Source organism: Leucoraja erinacea, chromosome 7, assembly GCF_028641065.1.
Source record: "Leucoraja erinacea ecotype New England chromosome 7, Leri_hhj_1, whole genome shotgun sequence".
Lineage (NCBI taxonomy): Eukaryota > Metazoa > Chordata > Chondrichthyes > Rajiformes > Rajidae > Leucoraja > Leucoraja erinaceus.
In genome coordinates, this window is record NC_073383.1 from 47,501,182 (window position 1) to 47,529,063 (window position 27,882).

The 27,882-nt window shown below is 39.6% G+C and overlaps 1 protein-coding gene across 8 annotated transcripts in view; it reads right to left on the minus strand.

Moving 5' to 3' along the window:
* The window catches only part of hdac4 (histone deacetylase 4), a 356,629-nt gene that overhangs the window by 47,750 nt on the left and 280,997 nt on the right, over nucleotides 1–27,882 (minus strand). For all 8 annotated transcript variants that reach the window (XM_055638510.1, XM_055638508.1, XM_055638509.1 and 5 more), the window contains 2 exons: nucleotides 13,615–13,801; nucleotides 12,018–12,151 (listed from right to left, as the gene is read on the minus strand). In XM_055638510.1, coding sequence (XP_055494485.1) covers nucleotides 12,018–12,151; nucleotides 13,615–13,801 — 321 coding nt within the window. The remainder of the gene's footprint in view (nucleotides 1–12,017; nucleotides 12,152–13,614; nucleotides 13,802–27,882) is intronic.

Below are 27,882 nucleotides of genomic sequence, written 5' to 3' on the forward strand. Positions count from 1 at the left end.
CTTTGTTTCAATGTCATCTCAGATATTACTTTTAAACACCAGACTTCTTATTTACAAACAAATGAAAATCACAAATTTAAAGTACTTTTTAAATAGAGTAAATTCATTGTAGGAATTCAAGAGCAGAAATAGAGGCCCATAGAGAAAAACAAATCAATGTTGGTAGAAGTGTTATTTTGTCATTCACAATCCTGCTGCCCCCTACTGTTTCAATATTCCCTGCAGGCTGTGAAACAAATGTCTTTGTTAACAGCAGGGGGTTTACTTGGTTCTGCTTAAATATAAAACAATACTTGTTTGGGACATAATGGATAAATAAGTGATTACTAAATACCTTTGTCATCATATGTCATGGCATATAAAATTCTTAAAACTCCTAATTGCATAAACTAGCATAAATAATTTTATTAAAGCTGTTCACTTACTGCATACCCCAAACAAATTTAATGTTGGTGGTTTGTGTTATGTTAAGTTTTGAAAATTACATGAACTAATTAATCCACAATCTGCATGACTAGGTCTTTCCATCAGCAAGACATACGCTTGGTTTTCAGTGATACAATTTGGCTGGGATTCCACTTTAATATTCAATTGACAAAAATTTAAATGCAAACCTCAGTAATTTTTAGTAAATTAGCTTACGATAAACATCATTGAAGTTTATCTTTATATAGTGCACCTACAAATATTTTACTGCAACAGTATAATTCTAACAAATCATAATCTAGTTGCCCAAAAAGGATTCTGCTTGGATAATTCTCCTAGCCGAAATGTCACCCATTCCTTCTCTCCAGAAATGCTGCCTATCCCGCTGAGTTAAGGGCCTGTCCCACTTAGGCAACTTTTTTAGGCGAGTGGATGAGACTCTAAGCTCGCCACATGTTCACAGGTGGTCTCTGGTGAGTCTCCTTCATGGTCGCGAGTAGTTCCCACATTCTGGGAACTAGGTCGCCGCAAATTTTTCAATATGTTGAAAATTTTTCTGGGCCCAAAAATCGATAATCCTGTAGTCGTAGGTGCAGTTGTAGTGGGGTCGCCATGTAGTTATGGGTAGTCGAGGTAGTTGTAGGTAGTTTTAGTTAATCACCTTTGCTGAAAAATTCATTTTTATTGGCTCATTAGGGAAAAAAAACGTAAGCACGAGTTTTCAGAACCAAGGATAACCGACCAGTAATGTTAAATGCCCGCCAATCTTCACAGCCGTGTCTTAAAAGTGTCTCCATTCCTTGTCCCTCATTCTCCCCCCCCCCTTTAAAGGACTTACCATACAAGAGTCAAGAGTCAATTTAATTGTCATTTGGACCCCTGGAGGTCCAAACGAAATGCCGTTTCTGCAGCCGTACATTACACACAAATAGACCCCAGACACAACATAATTACATTTAACATAAACATCCATCACATAGCTGTGATGGAAGGCCAAATAAACTTCTCTCTCCACTGCACTCTCCCCCCCCCCCCCCCCCCCCGATGTCAGAGTCAAAGTCATAGCCCCCGGCTGGCGATGGCAATTGTCCCGCGGCCATTAAAGCCACGCCGGGTGGTGCGAGGTCGCACACCGGGTCTTGATGTTGGAGCCCCCGGTGTGCGCTCGCAGAGTCCGCGGCCATTCCAGCCGCGCGGGGCAGTGGTGTCAGGCCCCGCTCCAGGAGCTCTTTGACCCCGCAACTCGGGCGGGAGAAGTCGCCGCCGCAGAAGCCCCGAAAAGCGGTCTCCCCCCAGGGAGCCGTGGGCTCCCGGCGCCGTCGTGTTACACTGTGCTAGCCGCCTGTTCATCGCGGTGTGTGTCTGTATGACCTTTTTTTTTTTTAATCTTATTTATATAGCACATTTTTAGTCAACTTGCATTGACCCCAAAGTGCTTCACATAATTACATTACATTTACACACAGGCAAAGGTGGGTGAAGTGTCTTGCCACAAGGACACAACAACAGTATGCACTCCACTCTAATGAGAAGAAAGAGAGAGACAAAGGGAGACAGGTTTTGGAAGGAGATTTAAACACTCTCATGACTTTTAAATAATTTGGGAGAGAATGTATAGGATAGCATCTAGGGTTGGTAGTCATGTCTAAAGCCAACAAAACAGCTAAAGCATCCAGTAGCATTTGAGGTGAGGCAAAGGTGGAATCAGACGATGTTCCTCCTCCTGTTAAAAATTGAAAGGAAGCAGAAACTCTTCCACCAGTAGGAAAATGTCAGATTTGCAAAAATACCTCCAACACAAGATGAAAACCAGACATATTACCCTGCTTTTCACCTGCAGTCAGAAGAGCAATAAATGTCACTGAACTTAAAGAATATTGTTCCATCACAACAGAAGGATAATTCATTATGCATTAAGTGGTAAAACATGCCTGACTTCCTTGTCTAACTTTCCCTGAGCAATACCATATTTATGTTTCTATAGCAATATGTTCTGAAGGTGAGAATTATTTAACAGAATGGGACTTAAGCATGTTAAATATGTAAAAATATTTAATTCATTCATGTGACTTAAGTTATTAAAAGCTTTCATGAAACATTCCCTGGTGCACATCATGTCACCATTCGCACCTGTAACTGGTAATGCAAATCTTCAATGTTCAAGGAAGGATAAACTTCGAATATCACCGATTTATCTACGGTGTTTAGATGTGGCCAACTTTGCTCACGTTTTTATTTTAAAAATTGTACCATAAAAAAGTTGAACCTTCATTTTGCAGATGTTAAAAAAATTCACTACATTCTGTGAGACATCCAACAGTAACTTGATTTTCCATTTGCCTACTTTCCCGAATGCTCTATACCTAACTTTCACCTCTGAAATTATTAATGATTTAATGTATGAAAATACTTCCTTCAACATAGATTTTTAATCATTCGCCTTCTGCACCAGTGTCGACCCATTGTGGATTATGTCCAAATTCAGACTGCCAGTTCCTTGCTGTTTCAGGCTGATCCCGCTGCTGATCTGGAGGCTTCTCTCAGGCATATGCTCCGACTGTTTCACACCAGGCGACATGAGCACAGCCAGCTGAAAATATACATTTGTCTTCATGTTGTGAAATAAGTTTTGTGACTTGCTAAGCTACATCGTTCACTCTCAACCGCACCGTGACAATGAACTTGTGGTGAGGTTCCAGACAGATGAATCAGTGCAGATTCTCAGACTCTAGTTCAGTGATTAGTCCTACCTGACGTGTTTATACAATAGAATGGTTCAGTACAAAAGCACTCTTGAGCTTCACTCAGATGCTTCACTCCATAGATTTGTACAAAAACTTAAGTGACACTTTAGTGGAGCTGCTGAGGTGATGTCTGTCAGAGGCGAGATTAAGCCAAAGCTCACACTGTTTTCTTGAGGACAACAAAATATCAAAATAATTTGGTAATATTTTGAAAAGCAAAGGAACATCCAAGTGACCTGACCAATATTGATCCGTTACTTGTCATTATGGAAAGAAAACCATGTACATTATTTGTGGCAGCTTGGCTCAGAAATTGGTCATTGTGTTTGTTACAAAAAATTCCAGTACTTAAAAAAATCCTGTAAGGATGTGAAGTGTCCTGTAAATGCCAAATGTTGCATCTTTCCATATTTAAATTTCATTTTACCCTAATTCTATGCAGGAAGATAATTTTCCTAATCTTTCTAGTTTATCGCTGGAATAGCCCTTGGTTCCCAGTTGGGCTGCTTTCAAAGACTTTCAAGCTATGCCTCCTGCCCATTTACAATTAATTGGGTTATTTGGCCATACCAGCAATCTTTTTTTAAATACACAAATATTTTCCCTTAACGTTTTGTTATTTTTATTTTCCCCTCTTCCAGGCTTCTGGGCCAATAATCGCTAATGCTATGGTCTTAACTGCTGTCTCTGGGGAGGTTCATTGTAGGATGTCCACATTTCTCTTCCATGCTTTTATAGAACACCCAAGAACCCATTTTACCATAAATGGTTATAATTTAATCTTTTGTATTGTACCAGTTGTACTGTTGCTTTTAAACTTTTCTAGCAATCTCGAAATGGTAAATATTCTTCAAATAGTTTTGGATCAGGAAATAAACATTTTCTATCATGTTCTAAATGAGATTTGCACGTATGCAAGTGAGGAAACATCATCAAAACATCACTATATGATTATCTGTTGTTTCATGTTCTATGTTTACATATGTTCTATGAATGAGGAGAATGATTCCACGTAAGAAAAAAGGAAAAAAGTTAGAAGGGGGAAGAGAGAGAGAGAAGTAAAAGCAACATTAAAGAAACTTCTAGAGGTACTACTTCCTGGATATTTTCAGTGTATCTCAGCATTATAGTGTTCAACACCAATTCTAAATTAGGTTATCTGCAACAAAAGTTGCAAAATTGATCAAAATTCAATGTAAAAGTCTTAGGATGGTTCATGACTCAAAAGAAGCACTAAAGTGGTACTTGCTGATTCCAGTTGACAACATTCAATTCAGTGCACCTCCTGACATTTTGTTACATAGCAATCAATGGGAAGCTCATGGCAAAGAGAAGCAACACACATTACGGTTGCCATCTCCCATTCCGGGTTAATGCCGTATTTCCAGGACGTGCTTAATATTTTTCAACTCAAAAGACTTTGTACCATTGTCATTTTCAGTGACCAACACTGCGGGTAGGGATGGATCCTTATCCTGCAAGTCCCAGTCTATGAAATGCACACTGGGAGTAAGATTCTGCACATCAGATGGACAAGACACCCACAAGGCTCACTGTAAGAACAGCCTGGCAAGAAGTGGCACTAGTGATATTTTCCAGAAGGCCCTAAATAATGGAGAAATGTGGAAAAAAGCTTAATTTCTTCGGAGTGATGAACAGTCCATTGTTTATTCCAGAAATGTGTTGTTATTCATATGAATATGTATTTAATGCCAAGGTCTAAGATCTCAGAGCAAGGCACCACTCCCACCAAGGAACAGATGTTGTCAGAAGTCATTTCAGTAACTGTATCACGGAATCATTTGCACAGCTGGACCTGCAGAGTGGGACGTGAAGAGTGCGTGCGTGAAAGAGCGAGAGAGTGAATGAGACCTGGGTTACCATACGGTGTGCTATGTTTGTGATAATGATCGTTGACATGCTATGAAGGTCACATGGGTTGCATTGGGCCAATGATTTTCGGGGTGTGGTTTGAAGAAGCCTCTCTCATCGGGCAGTTCCTTAAACCCCAGGTTGACAATGCTTCCCTGTTCTGCTCAGCTGGATGATAAAACTGGAGTCTGAGCAGGGAAACCTCCTGGTCCTGTTGTTTTTCAGGCTCGGGTGCTCCTTGCAATTTGCTCATCATTCCTGAATACAGCTTCTGATTTAAAAGATGGTGCTGTTTGCAACACATGATGCAGACTGATGCAGGAAATTAAACTTCAACCAGAAGTTTACATATGTTCTATGAATGACACTTCCAATGGCCTTTTCCAACACTATCCTGGTTCTTACACCTGCTCTCGGTAGCTGCACTGGTGGGAGTAGCTATGGAAGTAGATTCATGAACCAAAAGTAGGATGGACAACTCACAAATCAAGTCTAACAAGGCAATTAATCAACCATTATGCATGTACCAAAAGCTGACAGACAATGCCTGAACCAAGTCTGACCCTGACAATCATTAACCAAACCCCATGAATCAAAAGGCGAAAAAGGCAGCTGTAGGTGTGCAAGTAGATGGCTGTGCACCTTTGAATATGCCTAATGCTCAAAATGCCCAGCAATGCAGTCTCTCTCAGTGTGAACTATTTATGCATTATGCCTGCCGTATGAAGAAATTTGTCGCATGATCTTCAAGAGGCTGGAAATGGCTACAAAATGAAAATGTTTCCTGGACATGAAAATATGCAGGTTCCTAATAAGATCCGTTATTCTCTCCTGTGCAATCAAATGCTGGCAAATTCCAATGCCCAAGATTACATATGGTCCTCATTGAAAACGATGTAGATTAAATAAATTTTGCAAATTCAGTTCCTGGGGTGATTTCTATGATGCTAGAGTGAGCAGCATAATGAACGGTGGAGATCAGAAAGAACGTGCAGTGAGGCAGATGAGTCAACATGACTCAAGGCACGAGTATGCGGCTTTACGTCTCTCGTATCTTACGTATTACGTATCTCACTGAAGAAAGCTTTGGAAAGCCAAAGCGCATGGATCATTTAAGAAGCCCAGGTAGGTTGCAATGGCTCTGAATGCCATCTGGCAGTGCAAACTTCACTGAAGGGCATGTCTTTGTGTTGAGCTGTCTCCTCCCACCCTCCTATCCGCCCGCCCTCGGGCTCCTCCTCCTCCCCTTTTCTTTCCTTCTTCCCCCCCACCCCCCATCAGTCTGAAGAAGGGTTTCGGCCCGAAACGTTGCCTATTTCCTTCGCTCCATAGATGCTGCTGCACCCGCTGAGTTTCTCCAGCAATTTTGTGTACCTTGTCTTTGTCTTCTGTTCCGAGTAGTCTGCCATGGCTAAAAGACACTCCTTTAACTCCTCCAGTTAGTGATGTTGTTACTGAGACACCCAAATTTAATTTCCCTTATGATACAGAAGGAGTCTAGTTCAGGTATCAGACAATTGCATCAATCCAATTCCCCCACTTATTTACCCTGTAACCTATTCTCTCTCACATGTCCCTTGGAATGATATCCCAGCTCTAGAGAAAACACTTCCTATTAATTGAAGTACATTTTGCAGACTTTGGAAGATGGCTGAGCAGTCTGAAATCAGCTCTGCTGCCCAGCCCACTCCCAATGTCAGCAGTGTTTTCCTTTAAATTTCAGGAAAAAAAAACAAGCACAATCTAGTTTAGCTCCGCGTTGCCTATTCTGTGATTCAGTGTGAAGATTTGAGCTCCAATTTACATTGATACAGCCAGAAATGTCCATTAGCTTATGCCAGGTATAATGAAATTTAAGTACTTAGTCTAATTTTATGAATGTTTCAATTTCGCCCTGGAACAATTGCTAGTGCAAAGGATCTTTGGTGCAATGTGCTTGGGTAAATATCAATGTTCCCATGGTCAGTATCTTAAAGATCTATATTCTTGCTACACAAAGTACGTGGCATGGGAGAAGAATGGTTAACCCATTTGAACTTAAAGATTTTATTCAATGGATATTTTTAAGGCAGAGATAGATAGATTCTTGATTAGTATGGGTGTCAGGGGTTATGGGGAGAAGGCAGGAGAATGGGGTGAGGAGGGGGAGATAGATCAGCCAGGATTGGATGGTGGAGTAGACTTGATGGGGTGAAAGCCTAATTCTGCTCCTATCACTTATGAACTATGAACATATTTTGGGGTCTTGTTTTTTTTTACAGTTGGAAGCTTTTACAAAGAACACAATATATTTAGATGTCAATATCGATAATAATGCTTAAAAGGTCAATGAAGGATACACTGCTGACATTACCAAAACTCACATAATTTATATGCTTTCCTATGTACTAAAGAAGACTACAAAACATTAAAAGGCTTGTTCAAATATTGATAAATTATTTACCCTTGTCATGAAATACCTACTCAAAAGTAAAAACACTTTCCAAAATAGTTACATCTCATGCAAGCAAGGGGCATATTTAATTTAAGGTCTGACAACTGACAGATATAACAATATGTACAACTGTGTGTGTGACTACAAAGGCACATCTCTAGATAGGCGATAATCATATAGGCCTTTTATAAAATTCAATGGCACATGGAAACAATCTAATCCAAATGTATACTTCAGTTTCTTTCTATTTATACTTCCTCCATATGTCATACTGTTCAAAACAGTCATGCACCAGTATACTTCTTTTGTAGGTAAAAGTTCAAATGGATTGGTGCCATCATTGTGCTGAGCTGCATGTCTTTGAAATTACAATAAAAATATGTTTGTACTTAGTGATACCAGGTTTAGTTTTAAGCAAACCAAGAATGGCCTCACCCGATGAATATTGTCTGTTGCACTACATGAAGGCCTATTGTTTCATAAACATAATCAACTGAAATATTTTTGAGATTTTATTTACTTTAGAATGTATGCACTAACATAATTAAAAAGATATGCAGCTCACCATATAAATTAATTTTCTCCTGCCACAAAGGCATAGGAATAGAATGCGAGTGCATACGCAAATATAAATCTGAACTCTCTTGTTAAAAAGGGGGGTAATATAGTTTATAAAATGACAAGTAATGGTTAATGAATTTCACAGAGGTCCAATGTACATATATTTTGCTATACAACTATATTAGTATTTACCAAATTGTAAATGGGAAGAATTTAATTTAGAAGTAAAATCTCTTAAAATCCTCATAAAACACTATGTGGCGAAAAATAATTGTGGACCTCGTCTATTAACAGTTACCTTTCTTTTTAAATAAAGTGTGTTAGCCAACATTTCATCAAGGAACACATATACAGTAAAACACGATGGAAAAGCTGAGAATGAAATAATTGAGTACTTCCAAATATGAACAATGTCTGGTGAAACTGGACTTGATGGCACAGAAGAGTCAAAACAAAAACAGGAATCTGAACTAAAATGTAAGAATGTGGAAAAGACTCAGCAAGTCAGACTTCGTGCATGAAAAAAGAAAAACTTAATGCTTCAGGTAAAGATCCGATGAAAGATCATGTAATGTACAAAACAAGGGATGGAGGGGAATACTTGGTAAAACAAAATAAATTATATTAAATCAAATTTTACTTCAACACCAAAGGCTATTTGAGTCCATTTAGGTGATTTTGTTTTCTGTAAATCATTATTTAAATTAAAATTGTTTAACATTGCCTTTCAAGGCATCTGAACTATCTACTTCAGATCATATTTGGTATTGGCTATTTCTGTTATTTATTTTAAAATAACGTATAGATGACTAAAATGAGCAGGCTTTTAAATAGGTAGCTTGGGAAATCCTTGCTTAGTGAATGAGTGATTCAAATCATATTGAAAGTAATGACAGATTATGTTACAAGAAAATGACATTAATTCAGTAAGTAAATGTTGTAAAGTGAAACTGAAGACATTACCCCTAGTCATTGGTTTTAGTAAATATGGGAACTTATAAGGTTTACTCCAAACATGTCAGTGGGTCCAGTCAAGCTGGATAAAAAGCCTACAGAAAGCATGAGCTTATGTAAAGGTCACTGATTCCTGATGGAAATTGTTCATTCAATTGTGAGCATAACATAAATGCATTTATTGTACAGGTAAAGGAATCAACTATCTCTGACATTAACAATTGTCTGCTGGGAAACACTGACCTATTTCAGGCTAATGCTTCCTTAAAAAAAAAAGATCTTGTTCTTTGATATTGAGTATTTGCAATCTGTGGTGCATTAGAAATCAACACATGTACTGAAGTATAGAGTGAAGTGTCAAATCAGAAACCAAAGATAATGGATCCCAATTACCCGTATTTCCCGGCAATGAATACACTATTTTTTACCCTAAAATAAGGCCCGAAAATGTACCTGTGTCTTGGAGGCCGAAGGTTAGATTGTTAGCCAAGAAAGATAGACTTGGCTATCCGTCAGTACACCGGCTGTAAAAGGACAGCACCGTTGTGGGAGGAGTGTTCCTTCCACAGCATGTGGGGAGCCCGGGTCAGCACGGCTGTCTCGCCAGAGGTAAAGTTGCGTGGAGGGCAGGAGCATTGAAAAGGACGGGGTCGGGGATCATACCAGCAACTTACTCAGTAGCTCGGGTGGCTGCGAGCGGCCGCCAGGACCGAACAGCGGAACTGCAGCTAGACCTGGGGGCTCGAAGGCAACCTGGGAACTGCAGCTAGTTCCGGGGCTCGCAGGCGACTTGGGAGCTGCAGCTAGTCCTGGGGCTCGCAGGCGACTTGGGTGCTACAGCCAGTCCCAGGGCAGGCGACCTGGGAACTCCAGCTAGTCCCGGGGCTCGCAGGCGACCTGGGCGCTACAGCCAGTCCCGGGTCAGACTACCTGAGCATTACAGCTAGTCCCGGGGACGCGAAGGATCTGGGAACTTTGTGGACAGCACTGCTGGGGGGGGGGGGGGGGGGGGGGGGGAAGAGTTCCTTCCACAGCATGTGGGGAGTCTGGCCCGGGTCAGCACGGCTGGGCCGCCAGGGCTAAAGTTGCGGGGAGGACAGGAGCGTTGAGAAGGAGGGGGTCGGGGATCATGCCAGCAACTCACTCAGTAGCTCGGGTGGCTGCGACCGGCTGCCGAGACCGGACAGCAGAACTGCAGCTAGACCTGGGGCTCACAGGCGACCTGTGCGCTATAGCCTGTCCCGGGGCAGGCGACCTGGGCGCTACAGCTAGTCCCGGGGACACAAGGGATCTGGGAACTGCAACCAGTCCCGGGGCACGCAGGCATTCTGGAAACTGCAGAAAACTAATTGAAAAATGTGAAAACTATGTATTATTAGTATATTATTACTAATTTATGTATTATTAGTATGTATTATTACTAATTTAGTTAGTATGTATTATTACCTCCATTTATCAACTATGGAGATGGATGTAGCCCGCCATCTGCTCACAAACATGGGTCCTGGCCCCTATGTAAAAAAGGTTGCCGACCCCTAGACTAGACTCTAGAATTTAGAAGATTGAGAGGGGATCTTATAGAAACTTACAAAATTCTTAAGGGGTTGGACAGGCTAGATGCAGGAAGATTGTTCCCGATGTTAGGGAAGTTCAGGACAAGGGGTCACAGCTTAAGGATAAGGGGGAAATCCTTTAAAACCGAGATGAGGAGAACTTTTTTCACACAGAGAGTGGTGAATCTCTGGAACTCCCTGCCACAGAGGGTAGTTGAGGCCAGTTCATTGGCTATATTTAAGAGGGAGTTAGATGTGGCCCTTGTGGCTAAGGGGATCAAGGGGTAGGGAGAGAAGGCAGGTACGGGATACTGAGTTGGATGATCAGCCATGATCATATTGAATGGCGGTGCAGGCTCGAAGGGCCGAATGGCCTACTCCTGCACCTAATTTCTATGTTTCTATGTTTCTAAACCAAACCCTTGATCCTGTCCAGTCAGCCTTTTTTCAAAATTTAGCAACTCAAAATAGGGGTGCGTCTTCGACGCAGGTGTGTCTCCATTGCCAGGAAATATGGTACTTTCATCTACCATGCATATATTTTTTTAAAGTAATTAAACATAATAATCTGCAACAACACTTCCAGCTTTTTTTGTATATTTGCATAATTTTTCACTGGTCTCTTCCCTCTTATAGGAACATTGCTTCCAATGTCCTCTATCCCTTATTTGAAATAGAAAAAACACAAGATATAGATGCGACTGCTCTGCCATTCAATCAAATCATGGCTGATTTTTGTTTTTCCTTAATAACCATAATCTATCAATCACTGTCTTGATTTACTCAGCAACTGACCCTCATGGAGAATTCCAGACACCCTAACCTCTGGGCAAAGAAATGTCTTCTTATCTGCATCCTGAGTGGCTGACCTCTTATTCTGACAGTGCAACTCCAGGCTTAGACACACCACCAAGCAAAACATCAACTCCATACACTTGTAAAGGTTTAGGAACTTTCTATGTTTCATAGATAACTTCCCATTTTTCTAACTTCAGAGAGCATAATCCAAGTCTCCTCCATTTACAAAATGAAACAAGAAAAAAATAAAGTTATGAGAATATCGTTCCTTAACTATCGAGCCCGTTTCATTTTGTTTTGCATGATGAATTGTAAAAGCACTGCTGCAGACTGGAGCGTTTAGATTGCCTGTAATACATCCAAATCCATGAAGCCAGGACTATGTTCAAATGATTTATATCAAGTTCTCACATCAGATTTAATGACCATCATTTGTTATGCTAATAAATTAACACAGGTACTGTCTGTGCAGATTTCAAATGGCTTTAACACAATTCAGAGGTAACTTGATCAGAGTAAATTAGTAATTTAAGATTTAAATTCTGCTCATGAAGCTACTCAAGTTTGTATTTCAATTTTGCAAAAGACTATTCTAAACCATTCAACAGTGGCGGCAACAGTTTGTTTTACATTTAGACTTGAATCAAGAAGCTCTTGACTGTGTTTGGAAATTACCTCACATTTGCTGCGTAGGCCTGTCTCTTGCAGTCGAGACCAGATACTCTGGATTCTCCCAGCATGTTCAGGGTGGCTATTTGTATTGCCACAAGTGCAATGGTGCTTCAACATCAGAGTATCATAAACAAGACCTATCAGAGGAATGAAAAAAAAGGTCAATAAATAATTCACCATAAATACATTAAAAAAAGTGAAACATACAAAAAAAAGAACACTTCATTGGAATTGATAACTATAACAAGCATTAAACATTTGTTTACTCAAGAATCTGATTTGTTGCCTTTTGATTGTCAACCTATTGCACCGTAATTCTTTAAAAAAAAAATCATTGTTATTAATTAAGGAAAAATTAGCCTAACAGAATAGCAATGAGAACAAGGAAGCCAATTTTACTCACATACCAGTGGACAATTTAGAGTTCTCATTATGAGGATGGGCTTTTTCTGCAGCAATCAGTATCGGGACACTTGTTCCAATACGAGTAAACATATCAAAACATGAGAAGACCATTCAAGTCACTCCACCATTAACAACATCTGATTGTAACCATATTTCTCCAATCTCGTCTTGGCATACGTATTTAATTTTTCGACAAATATTCATCGTACTCAAAAAACAAAGTGCTGGAGGAACTCAGCAGGCCAGGCAACATCTGTGGAGGGAATGGATAGATGACATTTTGGGTGGAGACCTTTATTCAGATTGTACATATGTGTTCCTCCAGCAATTTGTTTTTTTGCTCAATATTCTAGCATGTGCAGTTTTTGTGTCTCCATGATAATACTCAGTTAGGTTTGGAAATAGCGACAATTTCCAGTGCATGCAAAGGTTCCAATTAGTGGTCAGGGAATTTTTCTACAGCCACCACTTAGAAACATAGATTGATTAGTGCATGATATTTAATTTAATTTGATGTTGGAATCAGTGTCCTCTCAATGATCAAAAGTGCCTTCTTTACCCAATCTTGTGCAATATTTTGAGCTCAATCATAATAAATTTAATTTCTGAAGAGCAATCAACTCTATGGAATAGATTTTCCAGAGAATTCAAATACATAGATAATGTTTTTTAAAGGGTACACACAAGGCATAACCCAGAAGACCTTGGGATCAATCAAGACCCCTGGATTTATCTGGCCACAAAATAAGGACCTCAGATTAGACCGGAAGGAGAAACTGAACATTTCAGAGCTGATTTTCTCCTTTCACAGATACTGCCTGATCCTCTGACTGCTTCTTTGTGAGAGAGATCTGGAGTTTCTGCCAAGAGCTGAAAACAAAGGCTTTAGCTTTTGCAGTTTAACTGGAGAAACTGGATGCGTTTCCATGGACAGATGTCCAACAAACAATCTGAAGACATGGAGATAGCAAAGAGAGATTGGTTTAGTCAGTGACCTCAAACTTGGGATAATAACTTAATTATCTAAAATGTGGGCGTAAGTTGTACAATATTTTTCATCTACACAGAGAATACTGCAAACATGTTACATAATAACTTATGAGCAGAAATGAACAAGTATGCATAAAGATGACCAGAGAAAAAAAAGGATCAGGGGATCCGGGGATCATCAGCAATCGAATTAACAACCATTTACCTGTAGTGAATTGAGGTGTACTGGGTGGTTCTTGAACAGAGATAGGAAAAGTGGCAGAAGCGGGTGATGACTGTGCTCGGGACAGGGGGCGATGTCCACTGTAGGACACAGGAATCCCTGCTGCCTCCATCGATGCTTGGTAATTGCGAAGCTGATGGATACGTTGCTGTTCCAGAAGCAAGGCTTGCTGTTGCATTGAGAGAAATAATCAAGTTAAAGTAATCCTCAAATTAAGCAGAAAGTTTACTTTATTTACTCAGTTTTATTTTTGATTACTCCCCGGGGTGAGCCACATCTTTTTCTGATCACAGCAGTATTTTCACCAGTCCCAGTGAGCTTTAAATGACATATAGCTTTTTTTCTATCATTGAGAAGGGGCAGGAGGATTACAGGAGACCTCGTATCACATTTTGATTAACAACTTATTTAAAGAATAAACAAATGAGTGGTTTGATATATTTACTCAGACACATTTACAGTAGAATTAAACTGCCTGGTCAGTTTCTCCAAAAGAAATCAATGCACACAATCCTTATGCTAAATTTTTCTTGTGAATTAATCTTTGTGTAAATATTAATACTTATTTTAATACTTTCAATTGCAGTGGGAGTTAGAGGTGTACTGTAAATGTTCAAATCTAAATACCCATTTCAAGCATTTCATTAATTTAAAACCTCGGTTAACAGCAGTTACTGCACCTAAATTTAAAACAACTAATTTCACAATGAACAATATATGTAATGCCATATAGCTAAGCTTACTTGGGTTACTTGTACTAAAAAGGAACTGCAGATGCTCGTTTTACCAAAGAGACACAAAATGCTGGAGTAACTCAGCAGGTCAGGCTGCATTTTTGGACATAAAGGATAGGTGACGTTTTGGGTCAGGACCCTTCAGATCTTCTTGGTTTACATGGCTTGGTTACCCATTCAAACCTATAACTTTGGAGGTTGACAAACCACTAATCTGAGCTTTATTTTGTTGGGAGGGGATATGGAATTTAACTGTACATAACTTCCTTCCTACTGGTTAAAGCTTTCTGCATTTCCGCTTGCCATTTCATCCACTGACTTTTAAGATGGAGAGACGAGTGACCTGTACAAGAACAGAAGTAGAAAACACCAGCCTTCCGTTTTGTGACATCTGGATACAATTAATTGACAAAATGGTACATAATTGATCCTGAGAATGAAATTTTGACCAAATATAATAATGTTACTTAAGCCAGGCAATATTATGATGAAAATAACTGCCAGGACTGACGCACTAAGAGAAAAATAGTATCAATGCCCATCGATGACATGTTCATGTCAGCAAAAAATTAAATGAACGATTACCAGTTGTACTTGTAAAATAGTAACAGCATATTGTGTTGTGGTGTCATTTGTTATTGACACAGCAATGTAATTAAATGATTTATTTCCCGATAAGTTCTAATGCTTTGGAGAGAAATTAAAAGAAAAATAAATAAAGTGTCTACAGATATGAAAATGCAGGAACTTGCTCCACAACTTGTTATTGAGTAATACAAAGAAAGGGCCAACATATCCCAAATTAGTATTTCAAACATACTAAATCTTACAGAAGAATTTGGTTCCTTTTCAGGATATGGAATAAACTGGAACAAAAGTGAAATTATGTCAATAAAACCTCAAGATTCGACACACCTTCTAAAATTTCCTTTTAGAATTGCTACAGAAAAATGTAAATATCTTGGAGTTTACGTAATTAGAAAATATCCTTCTTTATTTCAAGCAAATTTTCCACCATTAATTACCAAACTAAATGCCCTTATTCAATTTTGGAAAACGCTTCCGATCTTCCTCATAGGTAGAATAAATGCCATAAAGATGATCTTCCTTCCACAAATCCTGTACCTATTTCAATCAATACCGATTTATCTCCCTAAAAATGTTTTTTTTAAACTCGATTCTGTGATCACAAACTTTATTTGGGATTGCAAAACTCACAGAATCCATAAACGACATTTATGTAAACCCAAAGAAATTGGCAACTGGCTCTCTCTAATTTTTTTTACTATTACTGGGCAACGAATATTAAAAATATAATCTATTGGATGGACGACACATGCCAACAGGTAAACTGGCTAATAATGGAGAGAGAAGATTGTTTTCCTTTTAATATAGGCGCGATTCTTCTCTCTCCAGTAAATAGGAAAAAATCAGCATATGAGAAAAATACGATAATCCATAGCACCTTACAAATCTTGAAACAAGTGGTCAACCCTTAAATTGAGAAATGTATCTCTTCTCTTACCAATCACCAACAATCCCTCATTTAAGCCGTCTACTTTAGACAAGGCGTTTATACAATGGGAAAGCTTAGGAATTAAAAAGCTGGGAGACCTTTATGAGATGGGGACTCTCCTCTCATTTCAAGAATTACAGTCGAAATATCATCTGAAAGGTAACCAATACTTTAGATGTTTTCAAATACGAGACTATCTGAAACAACATACCCAAGACTGTCAATATATGGTTCCAGACATAGACGAATGCATGAATAGAAAGTCGGATTCAAATAAGTTAATACCGTACCTTTACAATGCCCTTTTAAATAGACAAACCCCATCGTCGGAAATAATTAGGCGAGCTTAGGAAGATGAACTGGGCCTAACAATTTTAAAAGATAGTTGGGAGGAAAGCCTTCTATATATACACAACTGTTCTCTTAATGTTAGGCACTCACTAATACAATTTAAAATACTGCATAGACTTTATTATTCAAAGTCTAAACTGAATAAGATCTTCCCAAATGTCTCCCCTATTTGTGATAAATGTCTCCTTCAGGAAGCAACCATAACCCACTCTTTTGCCTCCTGTATAAAGTTACACAATTTCTGGAGGGGAATATTTGAAATTTTTCCTAAAATACTTAAAATAAAATTGGACCCCGACACAGAATTGATCACACTAGGTACATCAGAAGCCTTTTCTGTGCTAACATTATTTCAAAGACGTTTCCTTAACTGTGGCCTGATAACGGCGAAAAAACGAATACTTAAATTTTGGAAACACACATCAGTCCCTACTATGAAGATGTGGATTACAAACATGTCCGAGACACTACATTTGGAAAATATTAGGCTTGTCTTGGCAGAAAAACCAGATCAATTTTTTAAGACATGGACACCCTTCACCGAATTCTTACAAGGATAATATGGCGCAACACAAATTTAGATTTATATCCGATTCTGGGTTGGGTGAGGAGGGTGGAGGGGGGGGGACGAGGGGCAGGTTTATCTCCACTTTCTTTTTTCCTCTTATATCTTTATTCACTTTTTGGCCACACTACTTTGACAGTCTAGGGATCTTTTCTATGTACTTTATCGAGCTATCTTTTCACTTCTCACTTTTCCCCTCTCTTGTTCTTTCTCTCTTCTTTTCTCTAATTTTCAAGTTAAAAGGTTAAAATTGAAGCTGTACAATAATTGTATAATTTTAGATGCCAAATAATAATGAAAACACATTTGTAATTGACACTACGAAAATAACAATCAAGGGAACTTTTCACAAGGGACAACAATAGTCTCCAAGTCCCATCAGAAGGTTTGTTACTCAAGTATTACAAATAAAATTGAGTATGCAATACTCTATAGTTACATAAACGTGTTAAGTGCCATTGTGTGTGTGCATGCACACACTGTGGGATATTCAAATTTAACAGCACTCGTATAAAGAGCACAACTATTTCAATGAAATCTATCTGTCAGTTCAAAGTATAACTTTGTACTTTGAACTGGCAGCTCTTCTTTCACCTTGTAATTCATTTGTATTATACAGTGCCCCCCATAATGTATGGGACAAAGACCCATCATTTATTTATTTGCCTCTGTACTCCACCATTTGAGATTTGTAATTAAAAAAAAATCACATGTGGTTAAAGTGCACATTGCCAGATTTTTAATAAAGGATATTTTTATACATTTTGGCTTCATCATGTAGAAATTACAGCAGTGTTTATACATAGTCCCCCCATTTCAGGGCACCATAATGTTTGGGACACAGCAATGTCATGTAAATGAAAGTAGTTATGTTTAGTTATGCAAGGATATTGTTGCATATCTTTTGCATGCAATGACGGCTTGAAGTCTGTGATTCATGGACAACACTAGTTGCTGGGTGTCTTCTCTGGTGATGCTTTGCCAGGCCAGTATTGCAGCTACCTTTAACTTATGCTTGGTTTGGGGGCTAGTCCCCTTCAGTTTTCTGCTCAGCATATAAAAGGCATGCGCAATTAAGTTCAGATCAGGTGATTGATTTCACCACTCAATAGAATAGTTTCTTTATTGTCATTGTAACATGAGCCATGTACAACGAAATTTAAAAATGTCAGCCAGTCAGTGCACCATTCAAACATTTCTAAAAGCTAACGATACATACCAGGTAAAATATTAAATGATAAACAACTAAATAAATATCACGAAAATAGCACACATAAACACCCAGCCCTCCATCCTTCTGTCGATTTCACAGTGTACCACAGTCCCTTAGTTTGTCTCGCCCCTAAAAATAATTTACTATTTTTTAGCTTTAAAAACTCCTTTGTTGCTTTAGCAGTATGTTTGGGATCATTGTCTAGCTGCAGAATGAACTGCCAGCCAATGAGTTTTGAGGCATTTGTTTGAGCCAGGACCTTCAGCAGCCATACATGCCCAGGCCATAACACCTCCACCACCGTGTTTCACAGATGAGGTGGTATGCCTTGGATCTTGGGCAGTTCTTTCTCTCCTCCATACTTTGCTCTTGCCATCACTCTGATATAAGTTAATCTTCGTCTCATCCGTCCATGTCCTTTTTTCCAGAACATTCTTTAAGTACTTCTTGGCAAACTGTAACCCGGCCATCCTATTTTTGTGGCTAACCAGGGGTTTGCATCTTGCAGTGTAGCCTCTGTATTTCTGTTCATGAAGTCTTCTGCGGACAGTAGTCATCGACAAATCCATACCTGACTTCTGAATAGTGTTTCTGATTTGTCGGACAGGTATTTGAGGATTTTTCTTTATTATAGAAAGAATTCTCTGTCATCAGCTGTGGTCTTTCTTGGCCTGCCAGTCCCTTTGCGATTAGTAAGCTCACCAGTGCTCTCTTTCTTCTTAATGATGTTCCAAACAGTTGATTTGGGTAAGCGCAAGGTTTGGCTGGTATCTCTAACAGTTTTATTCTTGTTTCTCATTCATAATGGCTTCTTTAACTTTCATTGGCACAACTTTGGTCCTCATGTTGATAAATAGCATTAAAATTTTCCAAAGGTGATGGAAAGACTGTAGGAAAGACTAGGTGCTGTGAGTTCACTTGCACCTGCATTAAGGAGGCATTTAAACTCGCCAGAACAATTAGAAACACCTGTGAAGCCCTGTGTCCCCAACATTATGGTGCCCCTGAAAGGGGGGACGATGTATACACAGCTGTAATTTCTGCATGGTGAAACCAAAGTGTATAAAAAAACACCCTTTAAAAAAATCTGACATGTGATTTTTTTCTATTACAACTCTCATATTGTGGAGTACAGAGGCAAATAAATAAATGATGGGTGTTTGTCCCAAACATTATGGAGGGCACTCTATATATTTGAGATTAAAATGTCAATTATGAATGGAAAAAGGATATTTTAAAGAGTATTCATGTTCGGGTTCCTTGAAATATTTGAAAATAACGGGGAAACAAAATATATATTTTAAGCAGATCTCATGTTGTCTTACTGATGGACCATATGGACCAAATGTTCTTTTTTTTTTAATTTATTTTTATTTATTAGAAGTAGTATACAAAAATATAAGCAGCGGCATATGGCATAATACAGTTATTGTACAGCTTCAATTTTAATTTTTAGCTAAAGTTTTTAGAAAAGAAGAGAGAAAAAGCAAGAGAGAGAAAAGGTGGATGTGCAAGAATAGAACCCCTAGACTACCAAGTTGGTGTAGCCAAAGAGTGTGTAAGTAAAATAAATAAGAAAGACGTAGAGAAATAAAAAGACAAAAACAGAAAGAAAAACAAAAGGTGATGATATACATGCCTCGTACCCCTCCCCACCCATCACGTAATTAGATTTAACTCCAAAATTGTGTTGCACCATACTATCCTTGTAATATATCAATGAATGGTGGCCATGTCTTCGAAAAATGTTCTGGTTTTTCTGCTAAGACAAGTCTATATTTTTAAGATGTAGTGTCTCAGACATGTTTGTAATCCACATTTTAAGAGCAGGGGCAGATGTATGTTTCCAAAATTTGAGTATTAGTTTTTTCGCCATTATCAGACCATAATTGAGGAAACGTCTTTGAAATATTGATAACTCAGAGCAGGCTTCTGACGTTCCTAGAATAATCAGTTCCATGTCGGGGTCCAATTTTGTTTTTAATATTTTTGAGAGAATTTCAAAAATTTCTCTCCAAAAGTTATGTAATTTTATGCAAGAGGCGAAGGAATGTGTTATAATTGCTTCTTGAAGGAGACATTTGTCACAAATAGGAGATACATTTGGAAAGATCTTATTCAGTTTAGACTTTGAATAGTAGAGTCTATGCAGTATTTTTAATTGAATTAACGTATGTCTAACGTTAATCGAACAATTGTGTATATATAAAAGGTTTTCTTCCCATCTGTCTTTTAGAATTTTTAGGCCTAGTTCCTCTTCCCAGTCTCTTCTAATTACTTCTGACAAAGGGATTTCTATATTTAGAAGGGTATTATACAAATATAATGTTAAGTTGTTTGACTCTGAATTTTTATTCATACATTTGTCTAGTATATCTGGCAGCAAAGTTTGGTAGTCTTGGGTATATGTTTTCTGAAATATCTGAAATATTGATTACCTTTCAGGTGATATTTCGACTATAATTCCTGAAATGAGAGAAGAATTCCCATCTCGTAGAGATCTCCAAGTTTTTTGATTCCTATCTTTCCCAATATGTAAATGTTTTATCTATAATAGATGGCTTGAACAAAGGGTTAGTGGCTATTGGTGAAAGAAGAGATAAATTTCTTAGTTTAAAAATTGATTTTACTTGTCTCCAGAGTCGTAGAGTGCTGTGAATAATCGGATTTTTATCATATAGTGTGTTCTTCAAATTTGATGGGGAGAGAAGAATCGTGCCTATATTAAAAGGCGAGCAATCCTGTCCCTCCATTATTAACCAGTTTACCTGTTGGCATGAGTTGTCCAGCCAGTAAATTACATTTTTAATATTCGTTGCCCAGTAATAGTATAAAAAGTTGGGGAGAGCCAATCCGCCTGTTTCTTTGGGTTTACATAGTTTATGAATTCTATGTATTTTATAATCCCAGATAAAGTTTGTAATCAGAGAATCAAGATTTTTTTAAACATTTTAGGAAGATACATCGGTATTGATTGAAATAAATACAGAATTTGTGGGAGGAAGATCATCTTTATAGCATTTATTCTGCCTATTGGAAACAATGGGAGTGTTTTCCAAAATTGAATAAGAGCGTTTAATTTGGTAACTAAAGGCGGGAAGTTTGCATTGAATAGAGAGGTATATTTTCTGGTTACCTGAACACCCAGATATTTGAATTTTTCCGTAGCAATTCTGAAAGGGAATTTTAGAAAATGTGTAGACTCTTCAGGTTTTAATGATATAATTTCACTTTTGTTCCAGTTTATTCTATATCCTGAAAAGAAGCCGAATTCCTCTATAATATTTAATATATTTGGAATACTAACTTGAGAATTGGTGATATATAATAATACATCATCTGCATATAATGATATTTTGTCATTGGAGTATTTAGAATGATAGCCTTGAATGTTTGGATCTGGATTAAACTTTCTTACAGTGAATCACATGGAATAAACTTTGGGATCAATCTACTGACATTAACTGGACAATAATGTCCAGTATTAGCTTGTTGAGGAAAGTGCCAAGATTTCCATTGCTGATCATTTTCTAGTTAATTTAGTTTAAAAAGGGGTATTTTTGCAAATTGGATGAAAACAGGTTAGATACAGGATCAATCTAATTTTGTTTCATCTTTGTTATTCACCCCCCTGGTCTTAAACACGGTAAATAATTTGTTAGAATTTGAGTCCACAACCCCCAAGAGAAAAGCCAGAAAAAATGCTGGTATTGGTGGAATAAAGGCCCACATTCTGTGGGGACTATTGCCAATGCTTGCAATCAGCCATTATAGGATTACCTCCTAAACACAAAGTAGCAGTCAGCTGTTTTGGTGATGGTGACTGTGCTTCTCATAAGAGATCATTTTGTAAAATGTGGGCAATTACCACTAATATCACTGCACTAGAACTAACCTCTTTATAGGAATAGCATCTCTACTTGTTTCAATGGAGGGAAAGGCTCAGAGAGGCTATGTGTAGCCAGCAGTTTTAAAATGATTAATCTACCCTTTTGCCTTAGTTTTTGTTTTGAAGATATTCTTAATGAAATTCAACATAATGAGCATCTATTAATGTCTCTGTCAGCCAGCTAAGCAGGTTAGAGATTCGTGGCGGAGGTGTGTTTGGAGGGGGGGAGGGGGAGGGTAGATGAATGGAGAGGATGTAATTTGAACAACTTCTTGATATTTTGTGGACCAGGCTTATATCATCCTATACTTATAAACACACAGGAGTCCATTCAGTGCAGCGCATTAGGTTCATGTAACTCCCATTCGAGGAATTTAATTGGTCCCACTACTCTTCTCCTCATTAACCTGCCACCCTTTTCCATCGCCAACACTGAAATGACATTACATTGTACAAAGCTCTGTGTACACAGAATTACATTTCCCACACCACTTCCTATAACCATATAACCATATAACAATTACAGCACGGAAACAGGCCATCTCGGCCCTACAAGTCCATGCCGAACACATTTTTTTTTCCCCTTTGTCCCACCTGCCTGCACTCATACCATAACCCTCCATTCCCTTCTCATCCATATGCCTATCCAATTTATTTTTAAATGATACCAATGAACCTGCCTCCACCACTTCCACTGGGAGCTCATTCCACACCGCCACCACTCTCTGCGTAAAGAAGTTCCCCCTCATATTACCCCTAAACTTCTGTCCCTTAATTCTGAAGTCATGTCCTCTTGTTTGAATCTTCCCTATTCTCAAAGGGAAAAGCTTGTCCACATCAACTCTGTCTATCCCTCTCATCATTTTAAAGACCTCTATCAGGTCCCCCCTTAACCTGCAAATTTAGGATTCTCACTTAATGATAATAGGGCAGGAAAGACGAAGGATGAAATTGGAACTGGCCTACAACACAAAATGTTTATTTTGCGTAATAGACTTGGGAATTTCATGTATCAAGCATCTGTTTATGGTGGTGTTCTGCAAGTGAGAACACTTGCAAGTGTATGTTTTGCATGCATTTTGTCTGATATAAACCTTGATATTAGCTGAGATAGACACAAAATGCTGGAGTAACTTAGTGGGTCAGGCAGCATCTCTGGAGAATATGGAAAGGTGACATTTCAGCTCCAAAAACATCACCTATCCATGTTCTCCAGAGATGCTGCCTGGTCTGCTGAGTTACTCCAGCATTTTGTGTCCACCTTTGGTATAAATCAGCATCTGCAGTTCTTTTTTATTACTTTATATTAGCTGATTTCCCATTAATTTACTGAATAAAATATTTTTGCGAAATTACACTTTTTTCTGTATTGTGTCAAGATTGTACTGGGTGCTGTTAATATTGCTCCATGTGTGGAAGAGGGTGAAATACCCCACCAACATTATTCAGTCGTCCTTTAGGGGGCAACATTGAGACAATGCAACTCTAAATTAATTTACCTTCTTAACTATGACAAATATAATTGTAGATGCTGGAAAGTGAAAGCAACTCCAAGCAGAAAAGAAAGGTTGAACAGAAAAGATTGAAGAGTAGGTGACACAAATTACCCAAATAAATTTATCTGATGCTGTAGGTACAGTATCAGAAAGAGATTATTGGGTCACTGCTGTATGTTGGTTTTATTTAAATACAGCAATTATTATAGAACTTTGGAACAGAGGGAACCCATTTTTAGTTACTTTGGGAGCTGGTAAATAAGGAAATGTTTGAAAAAAAATGTTAATTTTTGAGGAGCATTTCCACAACAACTCTGACCCCAGGCGCATGTGGCAAGGAATCAAATCCCTTGCCGATTATCAGAAAGTTAACACCCCTCCCCCAGACAACGACACCCTGCCTGATGAGCTAAACCACTTCTATGCTCGCTTTGACCGAGACAACAAAACCCCAGCCATTAAAGTTGCTCCACCCCCGAATGAACAACCTCTCAGCCTCTCCACCTCTGCTGTACAAGATGCACTGAGCAAGGTGAATGAGCGCAAAGCTGCCGGCCCCGATGGCATCCCTGGCCGGGTGCTTAGGGCATGTGCTGGACAACTATCCCCAGTCCTCGCCGACATTTTCAATCTCTCACTGGCCCAGGGTGTTGTCCCCACTTGCCTCAAGACATCAACCATCGTGCCAGTGCCCAAACAGTCAGCTACAGGGAGTCTCAACGATTTCCGCCCAGTGGCACTCACCCCTGTCATTGCAAAGTGCTTTGAGCGGCTGATCTTGGCTCACCTCAAAGCCAGCCTCCCCCCACACTGGACCCCCATCAGTTTGCCTACCGGACCAACAGGTCTACAGAGGACGCCATATCGGCGGCCCTACACTCTGCCCTGACCCACCTGGACTACAACAACTCCTACATCAGGCTGCTGTTCATTGATTTCAGCTCTGCCTTTAACACCGTCATCCCAGCCAGCTTGATCACCAAACTCAGTGGACTTGGCATCTCCACCTCCCTCTGCAACTGGACATTGGACTTCCTCACTAACAGACCACAGTCTGTTAGGGCCAATAATCTCACCTCCTCCACTATAACACTGAACACCGGAGTGCCACAGGGCTGTGTGCTCAGCCCTCTCCTCTACTCCCTCTTCACCCACGACTGCATCCCAAAGTACGGATCCAACGCCATTATTAAGTTTGCTGACGATACCACGGTAGTAGGACTGATCAGCGACAACGATGAGTCAGCCTACAGGGATGAGATCCAGCACCTGACGTGCCCGACAATAACCTCATCCTCAACTCCAAAAAGACGAAGGAGATTATTGTCGACTTCAGGCAGACCAGAGGAGGCAGTCATACCGCCATCCATATCAACGGGACTGAGGTGGAGCGCGTCTCCAGCTATAAATTCCTCGGAGTACATATCTCGGAGGACTTGTCCTGGTCCCTCAACACCTCCAAGCTGATCAAAAAGGCACAGCAGCGCCTTTACTTCCTTAGGAGGCTCAAGAAAGCCCACCTGTCCCCCCAGATCCTGACCAACTTTTACCGCTGTACCATAGAGAGTATCCTGACCACCTGCTTCACGGTATGGTACAGCAGCTGCACTGCTGCGGACAGGAAAGCACTACAACGGGTGGTGAAAACCGCGCAGCACATCATCGGTGCCCCGCTCCCTGCCATGGATGCCCTCCACCGAAAACGGTGTCTGAGACGGGCTGGGAAGATCATCAAAGACCCCTCACACCCCAACCATGGACTGTTTGCCCTCCTCCCATCAGGGAGGCGGTACAGGAGCCTCAGGTCACGTACCAGCAGGATGAGGAAAAGCTTCTATAACAACACAATCACACTGCTGAACTCGGAGTCCCGACGATAGATTTCTCTGGTCCCTCCGTCCCCCTTTGTTTAATCATTCTGTATTTCCTGATTATTCTGTATCTTCTCTCTTTCCATTTTTTTTTTGTTTTTTTTTTCTCTTTATGTACAACTACTACGGACTGACGCAAAACTGCATTTCGTTGTACTGATACTTGTATTTGTGCGATGACATTAAAGTTGAATTGAATTAATTTTGAATACATTTCCTAGAATGATCTATCATTGCAGTCTGTAATGATCTATCATTACAGTCCATCTGTCTGAAGAAGGGTCTCGACCCGAAACGTCACCCATTATTTCGCTCCATAGATGCTGCCTCACCCGCTGAGTTTCTCCATCAATTTTGTCTACCTTTTCATTACAGGCACAGCCAAGTAATCCATATTTCTAAAGCATGCTAACTGAAATAGCTTGTGTGCAAACACCAACATCTGTCCTTTCTCCCCACTCTACAGTGGAAATGCATTTTATTTAAAATTTTGTTTTTGCTGTAAACATTTAGAGCATAGCCCGTGGTTACATTGTTGATCGGGGCTGAGAAACTAAGGAAAGCACCTGCTGAGGCTTTGAAGTGGGCAGATTAATAGCTGACTCCTGCATGCTTTGAATTCCATACAGAGTAATTTGTAATCAAGCTGAACAGTGCTGCTCATTAGAGATAAAACAGACCCTTTCCAGAGTTGAAATATATGTTTCATTAGCTTGTTCCTATTTAAAAAGGAATGTGATTTAAATGAGACTTAGAAATATTTAAACAGCATGTTTTTTTATATTAAAAAATAACCTAGAACTACAAAATTGGCCTTTCTGTTTAAATTGTAGGAAGGTTTACATTAGAGACACTTTTGCTGGGTTTCTAATTATCAAAACTCTAGCTTCTTAAGGAAAAGGTACATATTCATTCACTACCGTAATTTCTCATCAAGAACTCGTTCCTTTTCTCAGCCCTCTGGAGTATACTATATTATCTGTGATTCCTGCTCTGTGGATTAATGTCATGAGAGAGGATGAAAAGGTAGCAAATTGTTCAGTCAATATAGTGGTAGACAGATAGTTCTCTGGGTCATAGAGTATTGCAGTGTGGAAACAGGCTCGGCGGCCCAACTTGCCAACATGTCCCAGCTACACTAGTCCCATCTGCCTGCGCTTGGTCCATATCCCTCCAAACCTGTTCTATCCATGTACCTGTCTAACTGTTTCTTAAATGTTGTGATAATCCCAGCCTCAAATACCACCTCTGGCAGCTTGTCCCATACACCTGCTACCGTTTGTATGACAAACTTACTCCTCGGATTCCTATTAAATCTTTTCCCCTTCACCTTGAACCTATGTCCTCTGGTCCTCGATTCCCCTTCTCTGGATAAGAGACTCTGTGCATCTACCCGATCTATTACTCTCATGATTTTGTACACAACTCATCCCCCTGCGCTCCAAGGAATAGGGAGAGAAACAACCTCTCCCAATAGCTCACACCCTCTAGTCCTGGCAACATCCCCATAAATCTTTTCTGAACACTTTCAAGCTTGACAATATCTTTCCTGTAACTTGGTGCCCAGAATTGAACACAATATTCTAAATGCGCTCACCAACATCTTATACAACTACAACATGATCTCCCGACTTCTATACTCAATACTCTGACTGATGAAGGCCAATGTGCCAAAAGCTTTTTTGACCACCTTATCTACCTGAATATTATCAGAAAACCTGCATTTATAGACATCTAAACCTCTCAATAAATTGTCAAAGCTAGTTGTAAGACATTAAAGAGAGAGAAGGGGAGAGAGAAGGGGAGGAGGAGAGGAGAAGGGGTGGAGAAGGGGAGGAGAAGGAGAGGAGAAGGGGTGGAGACACTTTTAAGAAGCCAGACAACTTATAATAAAGTTTAGCAGGAATTTTACATTACCGGTCGGTTTCATTGGTCCTGGAAACTCCAATGAGCCAATTAAAATGCCCGGTCAGCGAAGGAGATTGCCTACGACTGCCCTCGACTGCCTGTAACTACATAGCGACCCCACTCCACTGCACTACGAGTTCAAAAGAACCATGCCAACCAATTTTTACTTGCGGAAAACTTTTCATCATGCTGAAAATTTTCCTTCACCAAACTGAGGCCACGAGTATGCGGGAACCTCCCTCGAGCAAGGAGAGTTCCAGTGACCACATAGGACCTCTTAGGACCACGTGTCGACCATGCTGCGAGTTTGAGTCGAGGACAAACTCTTCTAAACTCGCAGATTAGGTCGCCGCAGTGGGACAGCCCCTTTATTTGGCACCTAAAGTTTTTTCTTTCCCCTCTTCATACACGTTCTTGTCTGAAAACCCTACAATCGGCTGGATCTTCCTGGATCCAGCTGCCCATCACTCCCACCTGCCCAAATTCACAAAGGCCTGATGTGGAGAGATGATCTTCCAGTTAGATGCAACGCCCAGACAATAAAACTTTTTTGTTTTCTATGCAAAGTAATGACATCGCCCACACAGCAGCCAAGAGTTATTCTCATCTCTACACCGTTTAGGTGAGTTCTCAATGTTACAACCACTGCATTATTTTAGTTTAAAAAAGTTAACTTTACCTCTTTCATCTATATAAACGGTGTCAAT